Genomic DNA, 25,673 nt, shown 5'->3' with positions numbered 1-25,673 from the left:
TTTTCGTAACTGTGACAATAACGCCCGTAGCGATTGAACCATTCAGTCATTCGGTACGAATGGAATTTACCCGAGCATTATGCATGATATAGTTAAACATGCCACATTTTTAATTAGTACATTTTGCGTGAATAATTGGAACATTCTGCTTGTCAGCTGAAAAGCGTTCAATGTTGGGTTCTAGATTATCGATCAGGCGGTACATGTATTTAAATCCCCGTGTGTTGTCTCATATGAGCGCCATATTACCTGATATTACCCGGTAAGTCGCTTTGTAGTTTCAGATATCAGGAAACCACGAGGTCGAACGAAGAAGACATTTAAACCTACCTACATAAGGGGAATCATGTAGTTTACATAAACGCCGAGTTACAAGAATCGGTTATTCGAAATTGATCTTGGGTGTCGCCGGCCTGTCATGTTGATATGTAGGCAATCTAAGCCGAGCTATTTATGGTAAATCATTGTACAACCACCCCTTGGATTACTTCGATTGACGTCAAGGAGTAAATGGCAGGTTAAATACCAGTATAGCAGAAGAGACAAGTGTGGATTTCGTGCCCTTCATAACGTTACTTGTGGGATTTTGATAATTCGGCGTAGGGGATTTTCCTTCTTGCTGGTGTAAATCATTGTTACTGGGAGCGTCTTGTCAAGGTTGAAAACATCGTTGGGTATTTCCTGATGTTTTATTTTACGATTTGCAAGTATGCAGGATAAGAAACGAATTTGAAATAATCAAATATGCTTAAGGGAAGTTACTACCGATTACTTTCAAAAGTGCTTTGTGCATAAAAGGTTGGGCACGCATGATTGTGCATTATATTATCAGCAGTGGACATGCACTTAAGTCCGCTTATATATTTCATATCTTATAATGGTTAATACTGGAGATTGGTCGACTTATAACGGGTATCTCACTATAAGTGTATATATTGATTACCAGATGGTGTGGGATGGTGGCGAGAATGCTTCAAATTTGATCCTCGCTGTAGGAAAACGGGGCTTATGCATTTGCGTAAGGTATCGGCCAATATAAGCCTGTGTTATTCACACAGGCTAATCAGAAACAACAATTCCCGCCTTAAGTGAATTTTAGAAAGCAATAGACTTCCTATAAACGAAAAAAACATTTCAGTCGGAAGCTATCGTCCCTAATTAGCCTATGCGGACCGCTCTCCAAAGTCAGCTCTGATTTCATCTGATTGTGATTACGATGACGCCGCTGTTGATGCTGATGTTGCTGATGTTTAAATGAACATGACACCAATGATGGTCATGATGATCCACTTATTGATAAACTATAAAGGGGCAATGAAACTGTATGATACACATTTTACAATTTATTAAAACAGGTTTTCAAACTATGTGTTGATAAATAAGCATTCATCAATTCCCCCCTTAACAAAACAACATTTAGCTAAACAAACAACAACAAGTCGGTTTTTCAGTTAAGCAATACATATTGTATATGTTTTCTGCGTAAAAATTGTCACTACATGATTTTTTCCCTATTGTTTATGTTAACATATCAATTTCTACAGCCTTTTTCATAGTTTCAAGTTGTTATGAGATCATGCCTCTTTACAAGTTCAGACATTAATTAACGCAAACACAAACACTTCCAAGAAAAAAAACAGATCTGTTTATACCTTTCCAACTCAGAAGCACATTGACAATGGCTATGTGCAAACGGTATAAAACCAGAACAGCCTGCGAGTAACTCGCAGTTTTTTCAGGTTTTATGCTGGTTGCTGCTCATCAGTATCTAATGGTATGAAATGAAGCCTTTAAATCTTGAATCTAGTATGAAAGGTCTTAAATTAAATATAACTTTCTAAGGGACAACAAATGCGTAGAAATACGTATCTATGTGGTAAATGTTAAATACGTATCAAAGTGGTAAAGGGTTGTCAAATAATGATGGGAAATTGGGTGAAATATTTGGGTTTTCTTTATGTACGAAATATTGACAAGTATATCAGTGGCGAGTATGCATGATGGTCAAAAGATTAAATATTTGGATCTGGTGTATGTTTAACAACAAAGGGGGAACGATGCTGTTGACACAAGCCTTAGGCTGTATTTGCATTATTTATTTGTATCACAATGCTGATTAGCGTGTACATACCCAGTCCTAGGTTGTAATTCAACCAATCAGCAACAAGCACGCATAGAACACTGACCAATGGGATTCATAACTGAGTTTCACGGGGCAGATGTTAGAGGGAAACGAGGAGTTAGCGTTTAGACTTGGAGGCGTACGGATCGAGAAAGATACAATCATGTAGCAATCACAACGTATTTGTATAACCAAAAATATTAAGTATGTTAGACATTAAATTGGACTATAAACTGATATATGATGTTGTTGAATATTTTATCCTATATTATGCAGAGAAACCAACATAATAGGGAGGGACCGACTTGTCCCATGCGTGACGCGAGAAAATGGTAGTTAATGCAAATCTCGTCATCTTGGCAGTACGCGCATGACGAGATATCGAATGATAGGCTACACACCGGTAATTTAAGAGTTATGAACATTGTTAGTAACTGTGTGTCGTCCATGAACTATGAACGATTACGGGACACAGTACGTTAAATGGTGCCGTGATCAGGATCTTAACGCCCCGACACAGAAGACAAATATGTCATCGATATACAGATATCTTCGACGACGATGTATCCGTCGAGAAAAAGATGACGTAACAGACGACTTCAATTAGGATCAACATTGTCGACATTGATCCCAATTTTGAATCAGCATCAGTACCATACAACGAATGGACTGTTAATGGACATTTCACGCGTCGTCGAAAATGATTTTTAAAGATACGATGATATGAATGGACTTGATGATGAAAAATCGCGCGTACTTGTACATATATTAGGTGAAAATTTTATTGTCTATATACTTATATATATGTGTGTTACCTTAATTACGTGTCCATAAACAATTATTATGATGCTACAGTCATGAGCACAGACATTCTTCAGAACTATATATAATAAACGTTTGAAGTATTCTAAATCGTGCGACAACCGAGGACCAACAGCTTCTCCGACTGACAATCATCGTCTTCATTCGGAAGCCGCCGTCTTCAATCGACTTCATGTTACCATCTACAACCAGATGTCACATACTCTCCAACCGGACGTCTCATCTCTTCACCAAGACGCCACATCGCCTCCAGCAAAGATGTCAAAAATGGACACTATTTGTATTGGATTTCCCACATCAGTGACGCATTCCACTTCATTGTGATTGACATTGACTATTTAAATATTCCGACATTTTATTATTTTAGCAGAAACATTCGTTAAAAATGTCATTAATAATTTGCAGATTTTCATCATATATATGTTTTAGTCACTGATGTTTTCATAGTGCGTGTTTGATTTTTTCATCGTATGTGTTAATATGTTTTCGTTTACTTCCATACTTAACTTCTTAAAGATTTTTCTGTATCCTAAAAAACATAAAAATCAAATTGAGAGGATAAGTTGTGTCAAATAATGATGGGAAATTGGGTGAAATATTTGGGTTTTCTTTATGTACGAAATATTGCCAAGTATATCAGTGGCGAGTATCCATGACGGTCAAAAGATTAAATATTTGGATCTGGTGTATGTTTAACAACAAAGGGGGAACGATGCTGTTGACACAAGCCTTAGGCTGTATTTGCATTATTTATTTGTATCACAATGCTGATTAGCGTGTACATACCCAGTCCTAGGTTGTAATTCAACCAATCAGCAACAAGCACGTATAGAACACTGACCAATGGGATTCATAACTGAGTTTCACGGGGCAGATGTTAGAGGGAAACGAGGAGTTAGCGTTTAGACTTGGAGGCGTACGGATCGAGAAAGATACAATCATGTAGCAATCACAACGTATTTGTATAACCAAAAATATTAAGTATGTTAGACATTAAATTGGACTTTAAACTGATATATGGTGTTGTTGAATATTTTATCCTATATTATGCAGAGAAACCAACATAATAGGGAGGGACCGACTTGTCCCATGCGTGACGCGAGAAAATGGTAGTTAATGCAAATCTCGTCATTTTGGCAGTACGCGCATGACGAGATATCGAATGATAAGCTACACACCGGTAATTTAAGAGTTATGAACATTGTTAGTAACTATGTGTCGTCCATGAACTATGAACGATTACGGGACAGGGTGAAATACGTATCTCAGTGGTAATGGGTTAAATACGTAACTAAGTGGTAAAGGGTTAAACACGTATCTAAGTGATAAAGGGTTAAATACGTAATTAAGTGGTAAAGGGTTAAATACGAATCTAATTGGTAAAGAGTTAAATACGCATCTAAGTGGTAAAGGGTTAAAAACGTATCTAAGTGGTAAAGGGTTAAACACGTATCTAAGTGGTAAAGGTTTAAATACTTATCTAAGTGGTAAAGGGTTTAATACGTATCTAAGTGGTAAAGGGTGAAAAACGTTTCTTTGTGATTAAGGGTTGAATACGTTTCTAAGTGATAAATGGTTAAATACCTATCCCCGTGGTGAATGGTTAAATACGTATATAAGTGGTAAAGGGTAAAATAAGTATGTAAGTGGTAAAGGGTTAAATACGTATCTAAGTGGTAAATGGTTTAATAGTATCTAAGTGGTAAAGGGTTTAATAGTATCTAAGTGGTAAAGGGTTAAAGTGCTAAGTTTCTACTTTGTTATTGTCATGTAGTTTCTTACAATCGATGTTTATGACGTTTCTCCGTGACCGCTATAACAATTTACAAAAAAAAGAATAAAGTATTAGCACTTCGCGCATACTGTAAAATATTGTTTAGCAATATTTTCAGTCCATGAGTTTCAGACTATTTTTGGCAACAGTATGCTGGACTTACCTGCACTTATTGATAGTTTTGGAAAATATTGTATATAGTTATACATGTGTTAATCTCATTGACGTATATATAAGTTTTTTTTCCGCAAACTGTTTTATTATGTTTTATAATGAAAAAAATAATGCACTTTATATTATTTTTGTCAACAATACGCTGGACTTGTCTGCATTGAGGAGCGTTCCTTACGCAGCAAGAGACGGTTAAAATCCTGCACCAACCATTTCGACTGAAAGTATGATCGGTCTGACTATTGTGCACATTCATCAAGGTTGATTCATTTGGGCCGTGCTCTGTAAAAATGGGGTTTAATGCAAGTGTCGTCCCTGATTAGCCTGTGCAGTCTGCACATAAATTACCGATGAATATAAAGCTTGATAAAGTATTTTCCTCTTTGCAGAACTAAGTATATCTCAAACAGAAGCAAATATGTCAAATGGAAGGTTAGTCATAGGCACGTTAGTCATGCACTCTGGAAACGCCTTCCAGACGGTATTATGTACAATCGCCAATGCATGTATTCAATGTTATAACTCTATAACATGGGGTATTCCTAGACTTATGACAAAATATAAGTCACAGTATTTTTCAGATCTTACAATATTCCTTTAAAAGTACATTTTTCTACCAGACGTTTTGTTATTAGTATATAATAAATTATATTTTGAATGCATCATAGTCATACGCTTTGAAATCAATAAATATATGTATGTAGATAAATATCCACGACTGCTTTTATTATATATATAGCAGCAGGTTAACCATGTTCAACATTGATCAATTATTAACCGCATAGCGGGCGATCGAAGCAATTACTTCTTGGTATGTTGGCCTTATTTACTATTTACTTATTAAGTATCTGCCATTGACTGCTCCTGCGTCATATCTACATTACTGGCAGCGTTTCCCTTTGTGTAAAATATACGTACAATAGTACGAGTGGGTTAAACTGCGCGATAAGGTCAAAATTATCCAAACCCGTGTACCGATGTATTGGTTCAGCCGCGTTTCAAACAAAGGTTCCGCGTAGAAAAGAGTTTAAAACTGTCGTATCTGACTAGCATTTCTCTATCAGCTGCGACAGTAACACACTTAAACCTCCGTATCTATTGTTGATATGAGTTGCGAAAATTCGGTCATGAAGTGCGTTTTCCATTTAATAAATATAATAACAAGATGTGTTTGTGAAACAATATGTCCCCCCATATATTTGACCTTTGACCTTTGATCTTGACCTTGACCTTTTACCACTCAAAATGTACAGCTCCATGAAATACACATGCATGCCATATATCAAGTTGCAATCTTCAATTTTGCAAATTTTGACCTTTGATCTTGACCTTTGACCTCATATGATGACCTTGAAATTGACCTTTCGCCACTCAAAATGTGCAGCTCCATGAGGTACGCATGCATGCCAAATATCAAGCTGCTATCTTAAATATTGCAAAAGTTATGGCCAATGTACGTTAAACTTTGACGCAAACCAACAGACAAACCAACAAACCAACATACAGGGCAAAAACTATATGTCCCTCAGTATAGACTGGGGGACATAAAAATATGAACCGCGATACATGGAAACGGGGTTTAATGCATGTGCGCAAAGTGTCGTCCCAGTTCGCACCGTCAAATCAGGTTCGCCAGTTTCCGCTTGGACTCAATTTTCGTTTAGAAGAGACTTGTAAACGAAAAATTACATTAAAGGGAAAAACGACACTTAACGCACGTTCAGTAAGCCCCGTGTTCCCAGAGCACGGTATATATACGTGTATTATAGAATATAGTCTGACAGATCTCAGTTTCTTAATGAGGCCTAAATGAAGATTGGCGTTTTGAACTGAATTTCTCTTTTGTGCTTTTGAATAATTTGGGAGAACTGACAAGAACGGTATAAGTATGTTGAATTTAGTGCAGTTGAATATCGGAGATGAGTTTTAATTATGGAAAAAATATGTAAACGTTAAATAACGACATATTGCAGCGTTAATCGGCATGATGATGTATGGACTGAATAAATTTCCCTTGTGACTCTGAATGTGATATTCATTCAGAATGGGTGGGGGGGGGAGGGGAGAACAAACAAGAGACTCTAAATATATGCCCCAATAATCGATATTTTAGGAACATTTGGACAGGTATCTTTCTAATATCGAATCACCTGCAAATTTAAATGACAAATTTTCCAGGATTAAAATATCACAAACAATTAAATATCAACTAATCCTGTCGAATAATAGAAATTTACCGCAAATTTTGCAATTGGTACACGTGTACTTGAATTTATGTTTCATTTATATCAGTGTCTTACATGTTGTTTTTATTTGTTTGTCAGTCGCGCGATACTATGTGTTCATAACGCAAAACCCAATTGTTTAAAAACGCTATAGTTTTGGTAACAGTTTTAAATCTAACAATGACTCAAACCATGTCTTTAAACAAATGCTAAATAAATACGCAGTTAATTCGTATAGCACGATATTAACTATATTTATCGTCCTCAAAAATAAACCATCGTCCCTGAAAATAACACCTTAAGTTTACAGTTTCGGTTCTTTATTATATTTTGATTTGATCGACTTACAGTTGCGAGTGAGTGCATGCTTTTTGGTTAAAATATTGTTTAATCCGGAATGGAACAAATTTAGTAACCATCCAGTATATGGGTCACATTTTGTCAACGTGGCGACTTTTAATTGATGGATGATTAGTGTTAAATTCTTAAAATTGTTTGTTCACATCCAGTCGATTCGCATCGCGGACACAAGTTAAATGAACCGAAAACCGTAAACATACCGCAACAGAGCCAAGATGGATGACTTTAAGGCGTCAACCTGGAAGCTCTTGAGTCGGCTGTGTTGTTATAATGTAAGTTACTGCATACATCTCATCACCTAAATTCGAGATAGCAATAACAAGGTAAGCCGAACTTGAGAAGAACACATTAATCGCAGCTCCAGACTATTCAGTACGCTGATGTAACTAGCAGGTTACGATTTGTTGTGACAGTGCATTGCGTTGTTTTGGCAGATTCTAATTACGCGTTAAACACAATAGGAAACCCGATACCTTGTGAGCAGTGTAATACCATCGGAGCAGTGCTCGTTATTTTAGCGTTAACTAACATAGGGAAAGTAAATTAGAAAAATTAAAATTGTCAAAGTCCAATTTGAAGCAACTGGGTATTTACATTGATAACAAAGGTATTGGCCTACATGTATGAAAAATCCTGACCAATTTTCTTAAATATGAGCGAAGTGAGGCTCCCTGAAGTGGAAGATCAGGCAAAAAGGGCCGTGTTAAGGCATTTTATGGAGAATACTTCTTTAATTTGCAAGCCACTACAGTAATTAAAGGATTTATACAAACTGACACATGTCTGCCATAACCTTTCAGCAGGGTTTCTCCAGAAAACTATATCTTGTGGAGAAATTTGCGTTTTTAATGACCATATTGGGAAATCGTGGATTACCATCTGGAGAAGACCAGAAAGCTTATGTGAGCAGTGACTTTATAATTCTTTTTGTTGACAAGAAACCTAATTTCCAGCCATTTTGTTGAAATTGCTTTGCTTTGTAGAGGCATAGAGTAAGTGTATGTGGGCACATATGCATACACATGTACTTTAAGATGCCTTCTGTATGATCAATAGTGCCTTTTCAACATTCTCGTGTTTTATTTCTTTTTACCAACACTATTTTGGAAATTCTTTTGACCGAATTTTATAACAGATTATAACTAGATCGAAATTTACAATAAACATAATTGTGCACGGGAAATTTTCATTGAAAATGACGACATAGTTTCTTGTTTTTCGATGTGTTTATGCGGAAAGTGAAGTGTTTGATTAGCCTGTTAAGAATGCAGAGGCTATTCTGGGACGACACTTAACGCATGCAGAGGCTATTCTGGGACGACACTTAACGCACATGCTTTAAGCGAGGTTTTCATAGTGCGAGGCCAATCTATTGATAATGACAGCACATGCATTTTTATACAATTTTTGAACAATCCCCCACTTCAACATTTTATACACTTTTTCATAAATCCCCCACATCAACAAAACAACAACACATATGTATTCATTCATTGAAACAATTAACCTTACGTTTTCTGCGAAAGCGAGATCACAACCGGATTGCTTGCTTAGTTTTTATATTGACAAATTAATTTATACAGTCTGTTTCCTAGATGCCAATTGGTTACGAGATAATGAATCTAAACTAAAACGCGATCAGCAATTCACGTGCACGTACATAACACGTCTCGGAAATTACCAGCTCTGTTGAACCTGTTTCGTTTCAACTTTATTCACGCACAAAAACATGTGTATCGCTTTTTTGTTCTTAAACTTACGTCGCAAGTACAGCAATTACCTTAATAATTTATTGTTGCACGTTGTAAATTCTGTCTAAGCTTCTTATGCATATATAAATGGTCCTAATTTATATTGTTTTCTCAGACTGTTTATAACAAAGGTGTTAAAAAAGCGCATTCATGATCTATACTATCTTCCGGAGTTTAATCGAGATGATGGCAAGTTCGGAAAACAGCATGTCATCATTATTCATCCTGGATATATACGCTCCGTTTACGTATATCGTCATTGACAACGACGATACTGCTGCGGCTGATCGTTGCTGTTAGTTCTAAAATTACTACCGCTGCTGCTGCTGATGATGATAATCAAGTTAAACATGCAAGCCATGCAGTACATATCATTTTTTAACAAATCAGATTGATAAAGAGATTTATAAATCTGCTTCCGCGAATTCCTGCACAATGATAAGCGATGCGAAAAGTACATGGCTGTTTTTTATTATTATAAATCAGATATGCCCACTGGCACGGACTTCAAAAAAGGCGTGTGTGCGATTTAAAAAGTCCTGTTATATTTTAAAGTGATATTGATTATATATTGGCGACGACTTTTTGCAGTAACGCCAATTTCCAGCAAAAGCATTTACGTAACCGGCAAAACATAATCGTGTAATTTTAAGCAGTAGAGGGACAAACAACAAGAACTTCTTTATATGAAGTAAATTGAATATAACTGCTTCAAAGTCCAAACTAGTAATTGAAAAATAATCGAATTTATAATACGATCAACGTTATTTCATTCGAGAATTCAAATGTGGCGACAGTAACGGAAATTTAATTTTTGATATAAAGCTGGTTCATTTTGCGTGTAAAATCCTTAAAAGCAATATTAAGCGTGAGCAACACTTGATATATGTCAATTTGGTTAATTTTAGGTGTTGATATTTCTTTTGATAAGACTTGTATTATGTATTTACAGCGGCGACGCAGTGTGCACCTAATAAGTGAGAAACCGTCTTAAGCGTTAATCATGAATTTTGCATTACGTTTATACAACAAAGCAATGCATGTCACAGCTTGGTCGGCAAGGAATTATATAGGTATGCAATTGTAGTCACAATGTTGCCACACTAAATAAAACGTGCATTTAGAAAATGAATGTGCGCCATGGATTATCGTAGTCAGAAATGAAGGCCCGTTGTTTAAGGTATTACTCATTTTAACTAAAAATATCAGAAAAGGCGATCGGCAAAAGCAATTCACCAATTAAAACTGCAAAATGTTCTTGCATTCGAACGGTCAGTTTTTGGCAATAATAAGTGTAAAGGTTCCCCGAAGGGCCCCTTTGTTCGTTTGATACAATGTTGTTTACACTGGTTCTAAGAAGAATGAGTAGTACAAGTAAGCCGTTGGTAATCCGACAGTTTCTTTGTGACATTAATTTTTCTATGGCGATCTTAAGAAGGTCTGCACTCGTATTACCAAGTAATGCTTCAAGAGCACATGCCGAAAACCATTGACTGACAGTGTTGTTTCGATGTGACAAGTACGGAGGCGTCAGTGTATCAAATATCGGTGACGTTCAATCGAACACATTGTCGCTCTTTTTTCAAACGTTCGTTACGGAAAATGTAATCAGCGTTGTTTTGTTAACATGAATGATGCAATGAAATGTGTACTTATAATTTTGAGCAGTACCCCAAGTGATTTGTTCGCAGTGCTGGGAAAATATGACTTGATGCATATGCGTAAAATGTCGTACAAGATAAGCCTATAAAGTCCGCACAGGCAAACCAAGGATAAAACTTTTCGCCTGTATTGTATTTGTTTCTGTATAAAAAGTCTCTTCTTAACAGAAATCATATCAAGTGGAAAGTGTTGTCCCTGATTAGCCAGCGTGGACTGAGCAGTCTTATCTGGGACAATTCTTTACACAATTGCAATACACCTTTTTCAAGCGAGACTCATGCTCATACAATGCATGGTATGCACAGTTTAGCCCATTTATGCCTAGTGGACTCTCCCATCCTTCTAAATTGGATCAATTTATTTCCAAAATTAGGGATTTCAAGTATATTTATTTCTATATTTAGAATATTTCATTAAGAAATTCCTTTAAAGCAAACAGCGCAGAACCAGATGAGACGCCGCATTATGCGGCGTCTCATCTGGGTCTACGCTGTTTGCAATGTCCTTTTTCAGGACGCTAGGCATAAACAGTTTAAAGTCATTGAAAACAACACGACGTCTGTTTTAAATATAACAAATAGATATCCGGTATTTTGATAAACAACATCATTGATACATGTGCACGGATATAGGAAGTGTTCAATTGTGACCCTTAACATACTATTGCTTATTCTATTATTGCGAGTATGCACGATTTTGTCAAATATTAATGCATTTATATGAAATGTGTAAACAACTTATTATACATATATTTCAATATATATTAAAATATAAGTTAAGAAGAACGTGTGTCGAAAAATGCGAAATAAGCCAGATATTTAGTTCTGAAATCGAAAATGTCTGTACAGTCGAATTCGCCAGCATGTAAATCATGCATTTACGATGTGAATCTAAATTAAGTTTTACGGATCATTTTAATTTCCTGCAACGATATCTATTCATACGACACACGAACACTAACTCCGGTCCTAATAAAAAGACGAATGCTTTGGTAATTGTAGGAAAGTATGTACAAAATGTATTCGTCACAATCGGCTCGAGCGCTATTTTGTCTTTGCTGCATTTTATGAAATTCGTCTTCAATATGTATTTTTTCTTGCCTATTTTGTGTTATTGTAACGTATTGTTATCAATTTAGTACAATTTAACATTGTATATAAAAATCGTATAATCTCACTTTAAATGGAACTGTGATAGCTATTTGATACTAATACAATAATCCCCTTATATGTACGTAATGTTGTCCACTGCTGTTCGCGCTTTGTGTTGGAACAAGGGAACTGTGTCACCCGGTTACAAAATATCTTTTATATTACTTCGTTAATGCGATGGAAATTTTTAATACCTGTAGTTTTACAACTTACACCCAGAAAATCACAATGTATGCATTATTATTATATTTCTGTTTGTAATTAAGTTAATTTTGTATATATTATTCATTTGTTGGACTATAAATTGTTTATATATAATAGCGCTATGATCGTTTTAAATTTGAGGAAAGCTATACAAATAATGCTGTAGGCTTAGGCTGCAGACGGTCATTGACCTAGCCTATAAATACGTGTGTTATATTGTTTTGAATTTATAAGGTTAAATATGACTTACATGCAGTTTGGCCAATGTTTTAAGCGGCCGTTTGAATTTCATGTTTACAACTATGCTTTTGAACGCACTATCAGGCCAATAGACGTACACGTGTTCAGTTGTTCACTATTTCGTTGTGCAGGCCAATAGACGTACACGTGTTCAGTTGTTCACTATTTCGATGTGAAGAAGTGCAACAAGTTCATCGGCAAATAGGTGAATAAATTCAATAGCAATCGGACAAATAGGTGAATAAATTCAACAACAATCGGCAAATAGGTGAATAAATTCAATAGCAATCGGACAAATAGGTGAATAAATTCAATAGCAATCGGACAAATAGGTGAATAAATTCAATAGCAATCGGACAAATAGGTGAATAAATTCAATAGCAATCGGACAAAATTCTCTCTACGGGATTGATAGACTAGAATAACGACATATCAGGTCATTGACAATTTGTATTGACTTTGGCATAATCTCGCAGAAAATGAAAACCATTCATGAACAATTGTGTTTTCCTTGTAACTTATTATTCTTAAATTGTCGATTTTATGTAGTCATCATTCTTTCATTATATAAACCTATCTTTGAGCTGGAATTGGAAACAAATTTTCTTTGCATGACGAAATTAGACACTCCCTTCCTCTATTTTTCCATTTAACGAGAATTTGTATACAATTTTTAGATACTTACATATATGACCTGAAGGTATAAAATATGACTAAAATACAACAAGGAAGGAAATTCTCACACGACGCCTTCCTTACAAAGAAAAAGGGTCGTAATGTTCGCTATAGAGAGGATTTTAACCTGATATATGTATATTATTACTACAATTCATAATGCTGTTTTTAAAATATATGCATCAACATTGTTTAAATAAAATGTCGAGAAGTCGGTCTCCTATAACTTTAGGGTAACGTTGGTCAAATTTAAATTTTAAAATCTGGAGTTAAATATTTTAGAATTCCATTAACAAAGTGTTACATGTTCTTTTCCAAGAAAATGTATTTTCTCTTCGAAACATCTGCGCACATATGAATTATTCTGTAAAGGTGTTTTTATCTTCAATTAATGTACGTCAGCAACATGACTTTGCAATCGAGTCTTTGCCAATGGCATCAAACTTGTTTTTAATGAACACAAATCTTAATTGAACAATAAAAAGAGGACATAAATATTTTTACCTGAGCACATTCTGACATGCAGTCTCTGGAGAAAATTTAACCTGGAAACTTTCATGCCCAATAATGCATATATTATGCATTGCTTTAAGCTTCAACGTCAATATGTGACTTAAGGGACATGGCACTCTTGAATTGCATTTGCGTGCAGCTCGACGTCATTATTATCGTCGCTAATTGTCAGAGCGCGTGTTTGCGACAGTACCACTAAAATGACCAACGTTGCTTGAAAGCAAAACAAACTTGACACCATGACATAAAACACACAGGAAAAAAACAAAAACTACAACAGCAACATTAACAATGAACGAAAAACTAGATTTACGTTAGAACGTATTATCAAACGCTGATTTCAAATCAGCGCCGTTACAAACGTACTCGATTCGCTGTCGTACATGTCAATACGCACATGCCACACTTACGTCCATTTTAAGGAAGCGAACAAGATGAAAACATATCGCTGTACATTAACGCAACGTCAAAGGAGGCATATGTTTTTGTCTTGAACACTCCGCACTATTGCAAGCCTTGCGTGGCTTCAACATTAAAAACAACACAATCATCACCGACTTCAACAACAACAAAACAAACCTAACGTCAGAAATTTGGAAACGGATTTTGAAAACAGTAGTACAAGTCAATGCTTTTCATAGTCATTTTGATGTACTGAGGCTTATAAATTGTTGATAGACACCGAAAGTACAGTCATGTAAATGGTTGTTATTTTTTGAAGAAGAAGTCAATAGACATGCGGACCCAATAACACAATAAATACATAGTTTACCCTGAGATGAAATAATTTGACTACAACCACTCAATTAAGTCTTCAAATCACAACATTCACATATAGGACAACTCACGTCAACAAAATGGCAACCTTTACATACAAATATTACGTTCATTATGCGTTGTTCTCTAAGTCGATGGTATACTAGCCCCGTGCGAAAAAGGAACGTTTTATTGATTTATGTTCTTCATATCATATAATGTTATGCGAACTTTCCGTCGGTCAGTAGCGCACAGGCGGCAATTGACCTCGCTATCATTATATATGCAGTTATTTCTCTTAATGTGCTGTCAAGTAGATAAACATGGAGTCAATATCATTAAAAATGTAATAAAGCCACGATGCCGCACTCATACGTGCCCGAGATCGAAAGGGCGATGCCTTCAAGCCTAAGTTGTTCGGTAAAGTAGAGAAGAGAGTAGATACTTATACCAATAACGATGTAATGAGTAGATAAAGTAGAGAATAGAGTAGATACTTATACCAATAACGATGTCATGAGTAGGTAAAGAAGAGAAGAGAGTAGATACTTATACCAATAATGATGTAATGAGTAGTTAAAGTAGAGAAGAGAGTAGATACTTATACCAATAACGATGTAATGAGTAGTTAAAGTAGAGAAGAGAGTAGATTTGTATACCAATAACGATGTAATGAGTAGGTAAAGTAGAGAAGAGAGTAGAAACTTATACCAATAACGATGTAATGAGTAGTTTAAGTAGAGAAGAAAGTAGATACTTATACCAATAGTAGAGAAGTGAGTAGATACTTATACCAATAGTATAGAAGAGAGTAGATACTTATACCAATAACGATGTAATGAGTAGGGTTATTATGGTAAATATACAAGCAGACAACACTAACAAAACAGACAGACCGTGAGATATTGCTGACCCAAAGACCTACATTCGAATAGGGCCTTAAGCTGAATAAGTTGGAGGGTTATGTTAATGACCAAGAGAACGATGGTTTTGCTAAACATACATCATGCCATAAAACGCAATATTTATTAAATCAGGATAGTTGATTTGTTGAACAAGAAGTGCTGATTTTAGATAATAAAGATACCGACGGGAATATTATTTCGAAATGTGCAACGCAAAATCTCTCTATGAATTATTGATACGATTTATACTATATAGCACACGTCATTAACATTTATTAGGTTAATAAGAAACCAATCTATACATTTCGTACTGAATTTTTCAAAAATAATTTTAACTTTCAGAAAATATTGAGACATTGAATAATCAATGTCTGGGTTAATATTTATCATGTGCCCATAACATATAAAGATTTCGCTTCGATTTATCAAATTTATTCGCGTGCAAACAGTCCAAATCAAGTACCTGGAAACTTATTAATGTATAATTATATACCTTCTAGTTTCAAAACAGGTAACAGCAAAGTAGAACGTTGCACCCGATAGCGACTACTTCTTTTGTTCGTTATAAAATGTTCAATATAAGGTCGATCGAACCGCGTGACTGTGTACATCGGTACAGCCAATGAAAACACGATAACTATCGTCGTAAAGGTCATTGATATAAAAGCCACCAGCTCAGTTATTTTTAACATAACGTAAAGCGAAGAGCTACGAACAAGAACACCATACGCAACATTGAGTACATCGTTTTGCTTTGTGCAAGGTTTATATTAAAGTATGAAAAGGAATATTGTGACAATGAAATCTTACATTAGGAATATGTCTGTGGAATCTGGATCTGACAGTGAAATGTAAGCATTTGCTTTATATTTTGTTTAAACTATAAAACAAAATTATATAAGCAATCTTATAATGTAACATTTTGATTTATTGTATTAATGATATCTTTAACTGTAAACAACTGTTAAATTGAAATAGAAAAAAACATACAAAAGTTAAATTAATAAGTACACAGAATTTCATCAGGATTTAATTTCGTTTATCGTGGGCATTGAATGGTTCTTAGAGAGGAAATCGAATGATGTTGTACCTAATCACCTTGTACCTGTTCTATGTTACAGGTCTTGTGACGAAGCAATAAACAACATAGAGGAGGTCATTTCACAGGCGGTGAGAGAGGCGAAATGCATGCAAGGGGTCTTTAAGTGCGCCAGCGTTCTTGAGCAGTAAGTTTTTCTTGATACTGTTAGTGATTACCTAGATGATCTTCTGATATTATTTGGAGTTGCTATTATTCAAAACTAGTTGGAGTGGAGTTGCAATTAAGTTGTTATTTTTCTGTTCATTATGATTAATGTTTGAACAATATCGATGCATTAAATAGCTCAGAGTTGCCATTCAATTAGAAACTAATGTTAGAGGGGCTGATATTAGATCTATATAATATATTATTCGGTTCATATAGGTATGTGTTTGAAACATGCATGCATTTAAAGAGCTGCCCTGGCGTAACCCTTAATTTGTTTTGATATTTTATGTTTTAAGTTCTCCGGAGCTGGTAGCCTTGTGCATCCTGCCAGAAGAGAAAAGCCAAGACATCTCGGCGCACATTCAACAAACGTTGATTGAGGCTTACTGCTGGGAGAACGACATCAGAGTTGCCAACATCCAGGAGAAGGTCCTTCAAAGCATCGCGAAGGTCAACAGAAAGAAGGCGCATTCCGTGACTGATCTGACCTGCGTCTTGTTGACCACTGTGCCATGCGACGCAAGCATCACGGATATCGATGATAGTGATATCAACAACAGCATTGGTTGATAGTCACCTGTCAAAACGCAATCATTTAATGGTAGGTTTCTATTGCTTTCTTTACTTTGCTCTCTGGTTTTGTTTTGATTTGTAATCAAATACGATATGAATATTAGTTCTTGCTTAAAGTGATATTATGGGCATTTTTCACTGTTTCATTGAGCTGAAAAGAATTAACAGGTCAAAAGAGTTAAAATGTGGTCACTGACCAATAATCTGCAACTCATCTTGCTACCAGTTGTTTATAAGAATATATTTTATATTCTAACATGACTCACCCAGTTCTTTAAGCCGAAATGATCCGTAAAACAAAATTGTGTCTTTGTATCGTATGAACGAATCTGCACTAAAACTAAGTTTAGTTTCGCATCGTACATGCATGATCAGTTGTCAAACAAAAGTACGGTTGTTATTCAAATGCATTATTTTTCTCTTTCCGTGATATTGTTTTAGTATGTTGATGCTGCAGTAACAAATATAAGTGTACATGAAGTGAAAACACCAAATATAAACAACGGTTGCGATAGACACCTATAAACTGATGCCCATACTATCACTTTAAGTCAATAGATCATTAAGTGAAATAACATTTTATAACACATGTCAATGAAAACTAATTGTATTTTTCGTTGTCTGTTTACAGGGTAGCCCAACCCATTCATCATGATTACGAACAGCAGCTATTGCTAGTGAAGGTTGGCAACCGATGGCATCAAACGTGAGGAATCTGCATTAGGAGAGGATCTGACGTTCTTCGATCACCCCATTAAGCTGGACGAAATAACAACTTTATTATGCAACCGACAGCATCGTCAGTTCAATAAACTGTTTAATCGTAAATCGGTTCAAGCAACGCAGCGTCAAAGTGACGTTACCTGGACTATGGTGTGGCCATACCAGGACGAGATCTTAACATCATCATCATCATCAAAAACGTTACATAACATTCAACAATTGCGTACGCATTTGAAAGAGCTTCTGGACAAATTACCAAAGCGGAGTTGTTAGAAAGAATGTGAAGCGATAGCATGGAGACAATTGTCTAATGTGACTCTTGGTTGGGTGTCTAGTGCAGATCCTATCAAGCGGCGTGGGGCTTTTATCACGAATGCAGAGGTAAACCAATCGTCACTTATACAACGTTGATCACGACTTGTTATTCGGTCACTGTCTGCACTTGACACTGTGATAAAGGTAGCCTAGATGACTCATTGCGCCTGGATTGAAATTGCTTTGTTTCACCATATGACTGTCAAACTATATGAACTTTTGGTATAGATTCGTGAAGACTCGTGTCTCGTGTATGACCATTCGAGTTATTTGAAGAATGTATTAATTCTGTATTAGCAATTTTTGCGTCAAAGCTTGTGTTATGAACTTTTACATAAATAATTTTACAGTATAAACAAATAATTGAAAAACATAGTATGTTTGTGTTTAACTGTAATTTGCAGAACAATGCCTTAAATCTATGTCGTATTTGCACATACATACCCTTTGTTCAAATTTGGAATAAATATGTTGTATACAATTGACAAGTTCTTTTATTAAATCGATTGAAACGTTACCAACTGTTGTTATCTGTCCTTGAATTCCAAACAAGGCTCACATTCCTGCACGTAGTTAAATGCGTTAACCGCAAGTAGAACTAAAGGGTGCACTCCTGTTTTAAGATTGCATAATAATGCGTCAAGAACAAATCGGCCTCACCGTTGAGTTATGCAGTACAGTAATCGATAGAATGTTGGAATATTCGGGCATGCTTATGAATGTCCTGTCGAATAATAAAGAATTGAACCACAATTCTTCTTAAATATAAATGCATATTTGCTTTGACGTAAGATTGATCAAGAACTTATCTTCCAAAATACATTTGCCTTATATATGTTGTAAGTGTTGTAGATAAGCATTTGACGACGTTAGCAATTAATGGCAATCATCATTGGTTGGAAAGCTTAGCCTTTCAGTGCGGGAACCGAATTTTAAAGGCCTTTGCAAACAGTTTGGATCCAGATGAGACGCCACAGAACGTGGCGTCTCATCTGGATTCAAACTGTTTGCTATTCTGATAGTATTCTTTGAAAAAAATGAAGAAAATGCTTATTTTTCAAATTCAGCAGACGACATTTTAGCAGACGACAAATTTCCCAGCATGCAAAGGGTTAACGGCAAAAGTGACTTAGTGACGGACTACGTTATGAACTTCACATCATTGGTTGCATTTCATTATAATGTTAAAAATTAAGCGCATTGAAAAAGCATTGCCAGCGTTATTTTTGGCATATGATAAATCGGACGCTATATCCATAAATAACGAAAAGCTTCATTTGAAAGGCACATTAACTGTATATTTGTGAATCTTTATAAGACGGCAATATTCAAAACGTGAAAGAAACACTAGCATAGGAAAGGTCAGTTTATGCCATTGGCCGTCTGTTATATGACAGCATTATAACACATTTACTGAATTTTGCATTTTGTTAAGAGGAGACTGTTCACAACGTGAAAGAAACGCTATAAAATGCCACTAAGCGACAATTACATGCCGCGCGTTGAAGATAATTTTAGTTCATACATACGTATATGAATGTACAGCATGAGTACTGCATTGAGGTACATCTAACAAGTACTGCGTTCAATAGCGTTTTACACAAACATTCACAAACACGTTTATTTCAGCTTTCTAATGTGACCTATGTTTATGTAAACAATAAAAGGGGCTAATACATGGCAGACGGATCATGCTTTTGCTACTAAGAAACATAGAGAAATTTATTTGTGTTTGAATAATATTTGATGAAAAAGCACGGTTAAATGTTAACCACTATAGGGCGCTTCTCTACTGTAAGTTTTGTCCTTAAATACTTTGGCTTATTCGTCAAAGCTTGTAATGTAAATGACACAATCCTGGACTAGAGCATTTACTATTTCTTGTCGTACATGCCACGCACAGGAATGTGATTTATCATGCAGCTGACAAGTCCAGGATGATTTGGTACTGTTTTATAAAAATTTAGTTCTTCTGTGTCTCTTTATTGCATAACATTCAATCATGCTTTAAAATATAATTAAATGGCTTAGTTTTTTTAATTGCATGAACAAACAATAATTATGCATGTTTCTTTTATGTCCACGAGGAACATTCGATAAACTTTAATAAATCAGCATATTTCCCATAATTTTATTCCACAATATTATTGTTATTGTTTTATTAATATTACATTCTATTTCCACAAAGAAAATGTGTTATATGTAAGATGACATTGTTAGAAATAAAACAGAAATGAAAAGTGGATATGATATGGTGTATCACGGAAACGTGCTGATATTCTAGTCTGAAAACTGTCATCATGGGGTGAACAATGCAACTATTACCGAGTGGGAGACTATAAAGAGATACAAAATAACTACACAACTTTTATAGCAAATAAATAACTTTCCTTTAATTTTTACCTGAAGCGCTAAAACTGGATTATAAATCAAATTTTTATGTGAGACCCGCACGACAAGTCCTAAAGAAATGCGAGACGTTCATTAACAGAATTTACAGGTCTAAAATGTGTTAAGGACACAATTAAATATAACGTTTTGATGAATTACGGCAAGACTCAAAAGGCCAAACTTACCTTGAAAAAAAAATTGTTAAATAATTTGTGTATTGGGAAGTGTGGACGCATGAGAGTCGATCAGCTCACCGAATAAGATTGCGAACTTTAAAGCGGGTATATACGATTTTTTATATGAGTTTAATTGTAATATATTAATAAAATACGTTACAATAACACACAATAGGCAAGAAAAAATATACATCAAAGCCGAATTTCATAAAATGCAGCAAAGACAAATTAGCGCCCCGAGCCGATTGTGACGTACATATTTTCCTACAATAACCGAAGCATTCGTCTTTGTATTAGGATCGGAGTTAGTGTTCGTGTGTCGTATGAATAGATATCGTTGCAGGAATTCAAATAAACCGTTAAACTAAGTTTAGATTCACATCGTACATGTATGGTATACATGCTGGCGAATTCGGCTGTACAGCCGTTTTCAATTTCAGAATTAAATATCTGGCTTATTTCGCATTTTTCGACACATGTTCTTGTTAACTTTTATTTTAATTTATATTGAAATATATACATAATAAGTTTTTTTACACATTTTATATAAATTCATAAATATTTGACAAAATCGCATATACCCGCTTTAAGTACAATTTTGTTTGTGCACTTTTAATATTTGTTTCATACTGGACGCAAACAAAAAAGCGCGCTATCTATATCGAAAATAGAAAACAAATCCAGAAATAGGACGCGTCTATCAGGTAAGTCATAACAGGACATTTTAGTATTTGTGTACGTGAAAGCAAATGTTCTTGAAGGTTAATATTTCCCAGGTGTAACGGTGTTGAACCACACTGCGTTTTGTGTTCATTAAAAAATAAATGATCACTACTTTGACACCAGAATATACTAATTTCTATAAAGTGTTTAGTCGTCATTTTGAGTAACCAGTCTGAAAATTGGACTTGTTTATTGACATTGACATTTGTACCATACATATATAATGTCATTGTTTGACCACGCTTCTCACTGACCAATTCACTGACCATTGTCCTGTTACCGATTCAGTTATATAAAAGTCATCAAAATGACGCGGTTGATTATCAACAAAGTGCATTAATGCCTTCTTTAAATAATTTCTTATTATAAATGCAAGTTCAGCTGCCGACATTATAATGGTATACGTACTTCAGGTAATAACACATAGGCGGTACTTATTTTTTACCTGTGTGCACTGCTTTAAAGCCTTTCTCTCTGCTGTATCGTGTTGTTGTGAAGTCAGTAACTGGAGCAACCCACGTAGATTGAGAACAGCTCGATGAATGTGTCTGCATAACAGACGGTGTAATATCTCAGTGTTCATCGATCACCTTTAGATGCGTTCTGCAAAATAACCTAACATTGAAATCGGACTATGAGCGATAGACATATAAATATGCTTCATAGAAATCGCTGATTCAAAATACTCAGTATATGAGTTTGATGTTGATTTAGACATTTACTTTTATGATTGACACTTTCCTAGCTCTTAGTACTGTACATGTATGTAGCAGCGAGTAATGTAGCTATATCGCGCGTCAAATAATTAGGTTTAAAACGTTGTTAATGTTTAAGGTAGCAAGAACTGTGATATGTATATCAACATCATTTCTAAGATCGTTTACAAGACAATACAAATTGCAGTTTCCAAACAACGTTCATGCATGTGTTAATGTTTGATTCATCTACTAAGTGAATATTATGTTACTCAAACTCATTTAATTTTATACAATAGCGCACACCTCTTTACATGTTTTATATAATAATTCGCGAAATATTAAATAGGTAAACACTGCATCATGCATTTCATTTTCGACCCTGATACAATATTAGAAGTGTTTTCTTTGATCAGACGATATAGACTAGCAAACCTCAAACAATACAAAGAAGCCTTAATTAAGAGCATTATATAAGTACTCAATACTGACGCCTCCGATAGCCTGCTTGTCGTGAGAGTGTGCTGTTTATTCATTTAACATTGCTAAAACGTAAACAATACTAAAACATTGCCCGTAGCGAACCAACACCCCCTCAACATACCAAGTAACACACTTGTCATTAATGAGTTCAAGTCTTATAAGTTCGGTCCTCCTTACTTAACCAATGGCGAATCCAATAATCATGGGAATGGAAAAGTTGATGTCCATTTTCTATTTTAGTGATTCAGGATTCTATATGTGTACGCGCATACAACAAAATGATACTTTTAAAGACAGTTCCTGTCATAGCCTTAATGGCGGTGAGATATGAAAAGAAAAAAGGAAACATTAAGGCAATTACTTATATTTGATGGGCATGCATTGTATTTATTTTAATTATTCTAAACGGACAGATGCCTGCATAACATATATTAATATAAAGCTTATCCATGATTTAAATCAATTTAATTGTTAAACGATTTATTGAAACTTTTTTATTCGTGTCTGTAGTATTCGTTTGAAGGGGTTAATTAAGTAACAATACATATTTTCTTATCCTTGTTAAAAACGAACCCATTAAGAACACTGCATTGAAGTTTCAGTTTCGAACAGTATGTGGCATTCAAAAGTGTTTAAACCTACATACGGATTGGTGCACCTCGAATTATGTCATATAGAATAAAAGGTAAATTATTCATCTGAACCAACCAAGTGGAAATCCGTAATCAGAAATAAAGATCAATTGTTTTAGGCATTGTATACATGTCCACAAATACGAAAAAAAGTGCACGTATTAACTGACAAATGCTCTTGCATTGTAATTGTCAGTTCGGTTACTTATGTTGATAAAAAAAAGGCAAAGGTTCACCGAAGCGCCATTTGTTCGTTTGATAAACATACTGTATCATGTTCCCAGAGAGAACGAATATTGCAAGTAGGCCGTTGCAATCCGGCAGCTCTTTGCGACAGTAATTATTCAAATGTTATCTTTAAAAGGTCTGCAAGCGTAATATCAAGTAAGCTCCAATGGCACATGTCGGCAATTATATCATTGTGTTGTGTCAACGTGACAACCTCGCATTGTCTCAAATATCGTTGATGTGAAATTTTACACGTAATCACTTCACTTTCCAACAGTGTTTACGGACAAAAGTAATCTAACGGTGCTTTTTAATCATTCCAAATATATCGACCAATGAAATGTTTATATTTTTTTGTTGTTGAACATATTCAAGTGATATATGTACAATTTTATGTGTGCCAAGGTGAAAGTCGTTTTAAACTATTTACGAGACAAGACGTTTGTCAACATCGATGGTGCATATGCACTGGTATGTGCAGTTTAGCTTTACACTTAAAGGCTTAAATGACCTTTTGACATTTTCGTAAATAAACAAAATGGAAAACATGACCTGTAAATATACTATGGCATACACACAGCAAGGGTTAGGGGTTCGAGTACACTTGAGGATTACTTTTTTCATTTCTTTAATTTTATTCATTTTTTTTTACTGGAGCTATTTCGTTCCAATGTTTAGATTTACAAATTTAAAGAATTTAATGGCAAACTTCAATACATTCCACAATATGTAACGAGGCCCTCTTTAACAGAATATTGCTGCTTCTATTATTGCACCTAGTGTTATTAAAGGTATTGTAAGAGATATTGGATACTTCTAGCATAGAGCCGTTTTAGTGAGCCGAAGTATATATTGTATTTGGTTTATAATGTTTGAGAATTAATTATGTCATGTGTATGTCACATGGAGTTTCTCAACTGTAATTTAATTATTTCCACCAAGAAAATAACAATCTAAACATTATGGTTATATAATCGGTTTTAATCATTAATTCATTTCGTATGCATCATTTCTTTGGATATAATTATATTGCGAATATATAGAGGATATTTGTTGGATTCGGTGGATTATCAATTTTTCAAACTTGCGATATAAAAAGCTTTAACATAATTTTGAAAACTGAGTTGCGTCTAAGATCATGCAAAAGGCGAGCAACTTCAGTGCCTTCAGCGCTTTGATGCTAGTATAATCACGTACATGGCCATTGGCAAATTGTTTCGACTTTGGCATTAATCTAGCAGAAAATTATTTTTTTGTCGGACAAGAACAATGCTTTTACAGTATGGTTGTGCTTTGAATTACTGATTATTCTTAAACTGTTGATTGTATATTTTCACTAAAATTTCATGATATAAGCATATAAATCAGCTGGTTTTAGAAACCCATTTCATGGATGAAGCTTTTATACACACTTCTGCTTTCTTTGTCCGCTATACGCGAATACTTGGATATATTGAACACATGACGGTACAAACTATTTCCGAACTTTTTAACGAATGACAATGTTAATTGAACAATAAAAAAAGAATACCTTGTGAAATGCCGACTCGTAAAGCTTCTGTAAGAAATTGAACTTTGAAACAGTCATGGTAAGAAATAATCATATTATGCATGTTAAAGATTCCAAAGAACATGCGCTATCACGCGATTCCAGATGCATGATATTCTTTAATCGTAATGATTTGGTCATTATTATCGTCGCTATGGGCTATACATGTTTGCAAATGCGCCAATTTAATAACCAGTTTTGCTTGAATGCACAAATTCAATAATAATAACATAAAACAACGCAGAAAACAACAAACAAGAATAAAAATAAACCAAAGAACAGAATGAAAATAAAAGTGTTATCCTCCGCAGTCTTCAAAACAGCGCTTTTACAAACGTTAATGCTTCGCTGCCGTATATGTAAATACACAAAACGAAACTAACGCACGTTTAAAGAAATTGAAAAAAGATCAAAATATATCGTTTTTCAACGACATTAATACATGCAAACGTTTTTGTCTTGAACACTCCGCACTATTGCAAATCTTAGAAGAGGCGACTTAAAAATTAATACAACAATAAAACCATCTCGGACGTCAACAACGAAACCAAAACCTGATTGTAGAAAGTTGAAAAGGAGATTAGGAGCAGTAGTTCATATCAAGT

The 25,673-nt window shown here is 34.9% G+C and overlaps 1 protein-coding gene across 1 annotated transcript; it reads left to right on the top strand.

Annotated features, from left to right (window-relative positions):
• The first annotated feature begins 16,032 nt into the window (after nucleotides 1-16,032).
• On the top strand, nucleotides 16,033-18,708 carry LOC127874051 (growth arrest and DNA damage-inducible protein GADD45 alpha-like). The gene is made up of 4 exons (XM_052418164.1): nucleotides 16,033-16,182; nucleotides 16,453-16,557; nucleotides 16,877-17,181; nucleotides 17,785-18,708. The coding sequence occupies exons 1-3, from the start codon at nucleotides 16,109-16,111 to the stop codon at nucleotides 17,148-17,150; spliced, it is 453 nt and encodes a 150-aa protein (XP_052274124.1). The 5' UTR covers nucleotides 16,033-16,108; the 3' UTR covers nucleotides 17,151-17,181; nucleotides 17,785-18,708.
• The last annotated feature ends 6,965 nt before the right edge of the window (nucleotides 18,709-25,673 follow it).

The sequence above is a fragment of the Dreissena polymorpha genome, chromosome 3 (assembly GCF_020536995.1).
Source record: "Dreissena polymorpha isolate Duluth1 chromosome 3, UMN_Dpol_1.0, whole genome shotgun sequence".
Taxonomy (NCBI): Eukaryota; Metazoa; Mollusca; class Bivalvia; order Myida; family Dreissenidae; genus Dreissena; species Dreissena polymorpha.
This window is presented reverse-complemented; position numbering and strand designations above follow the sequence as displayed.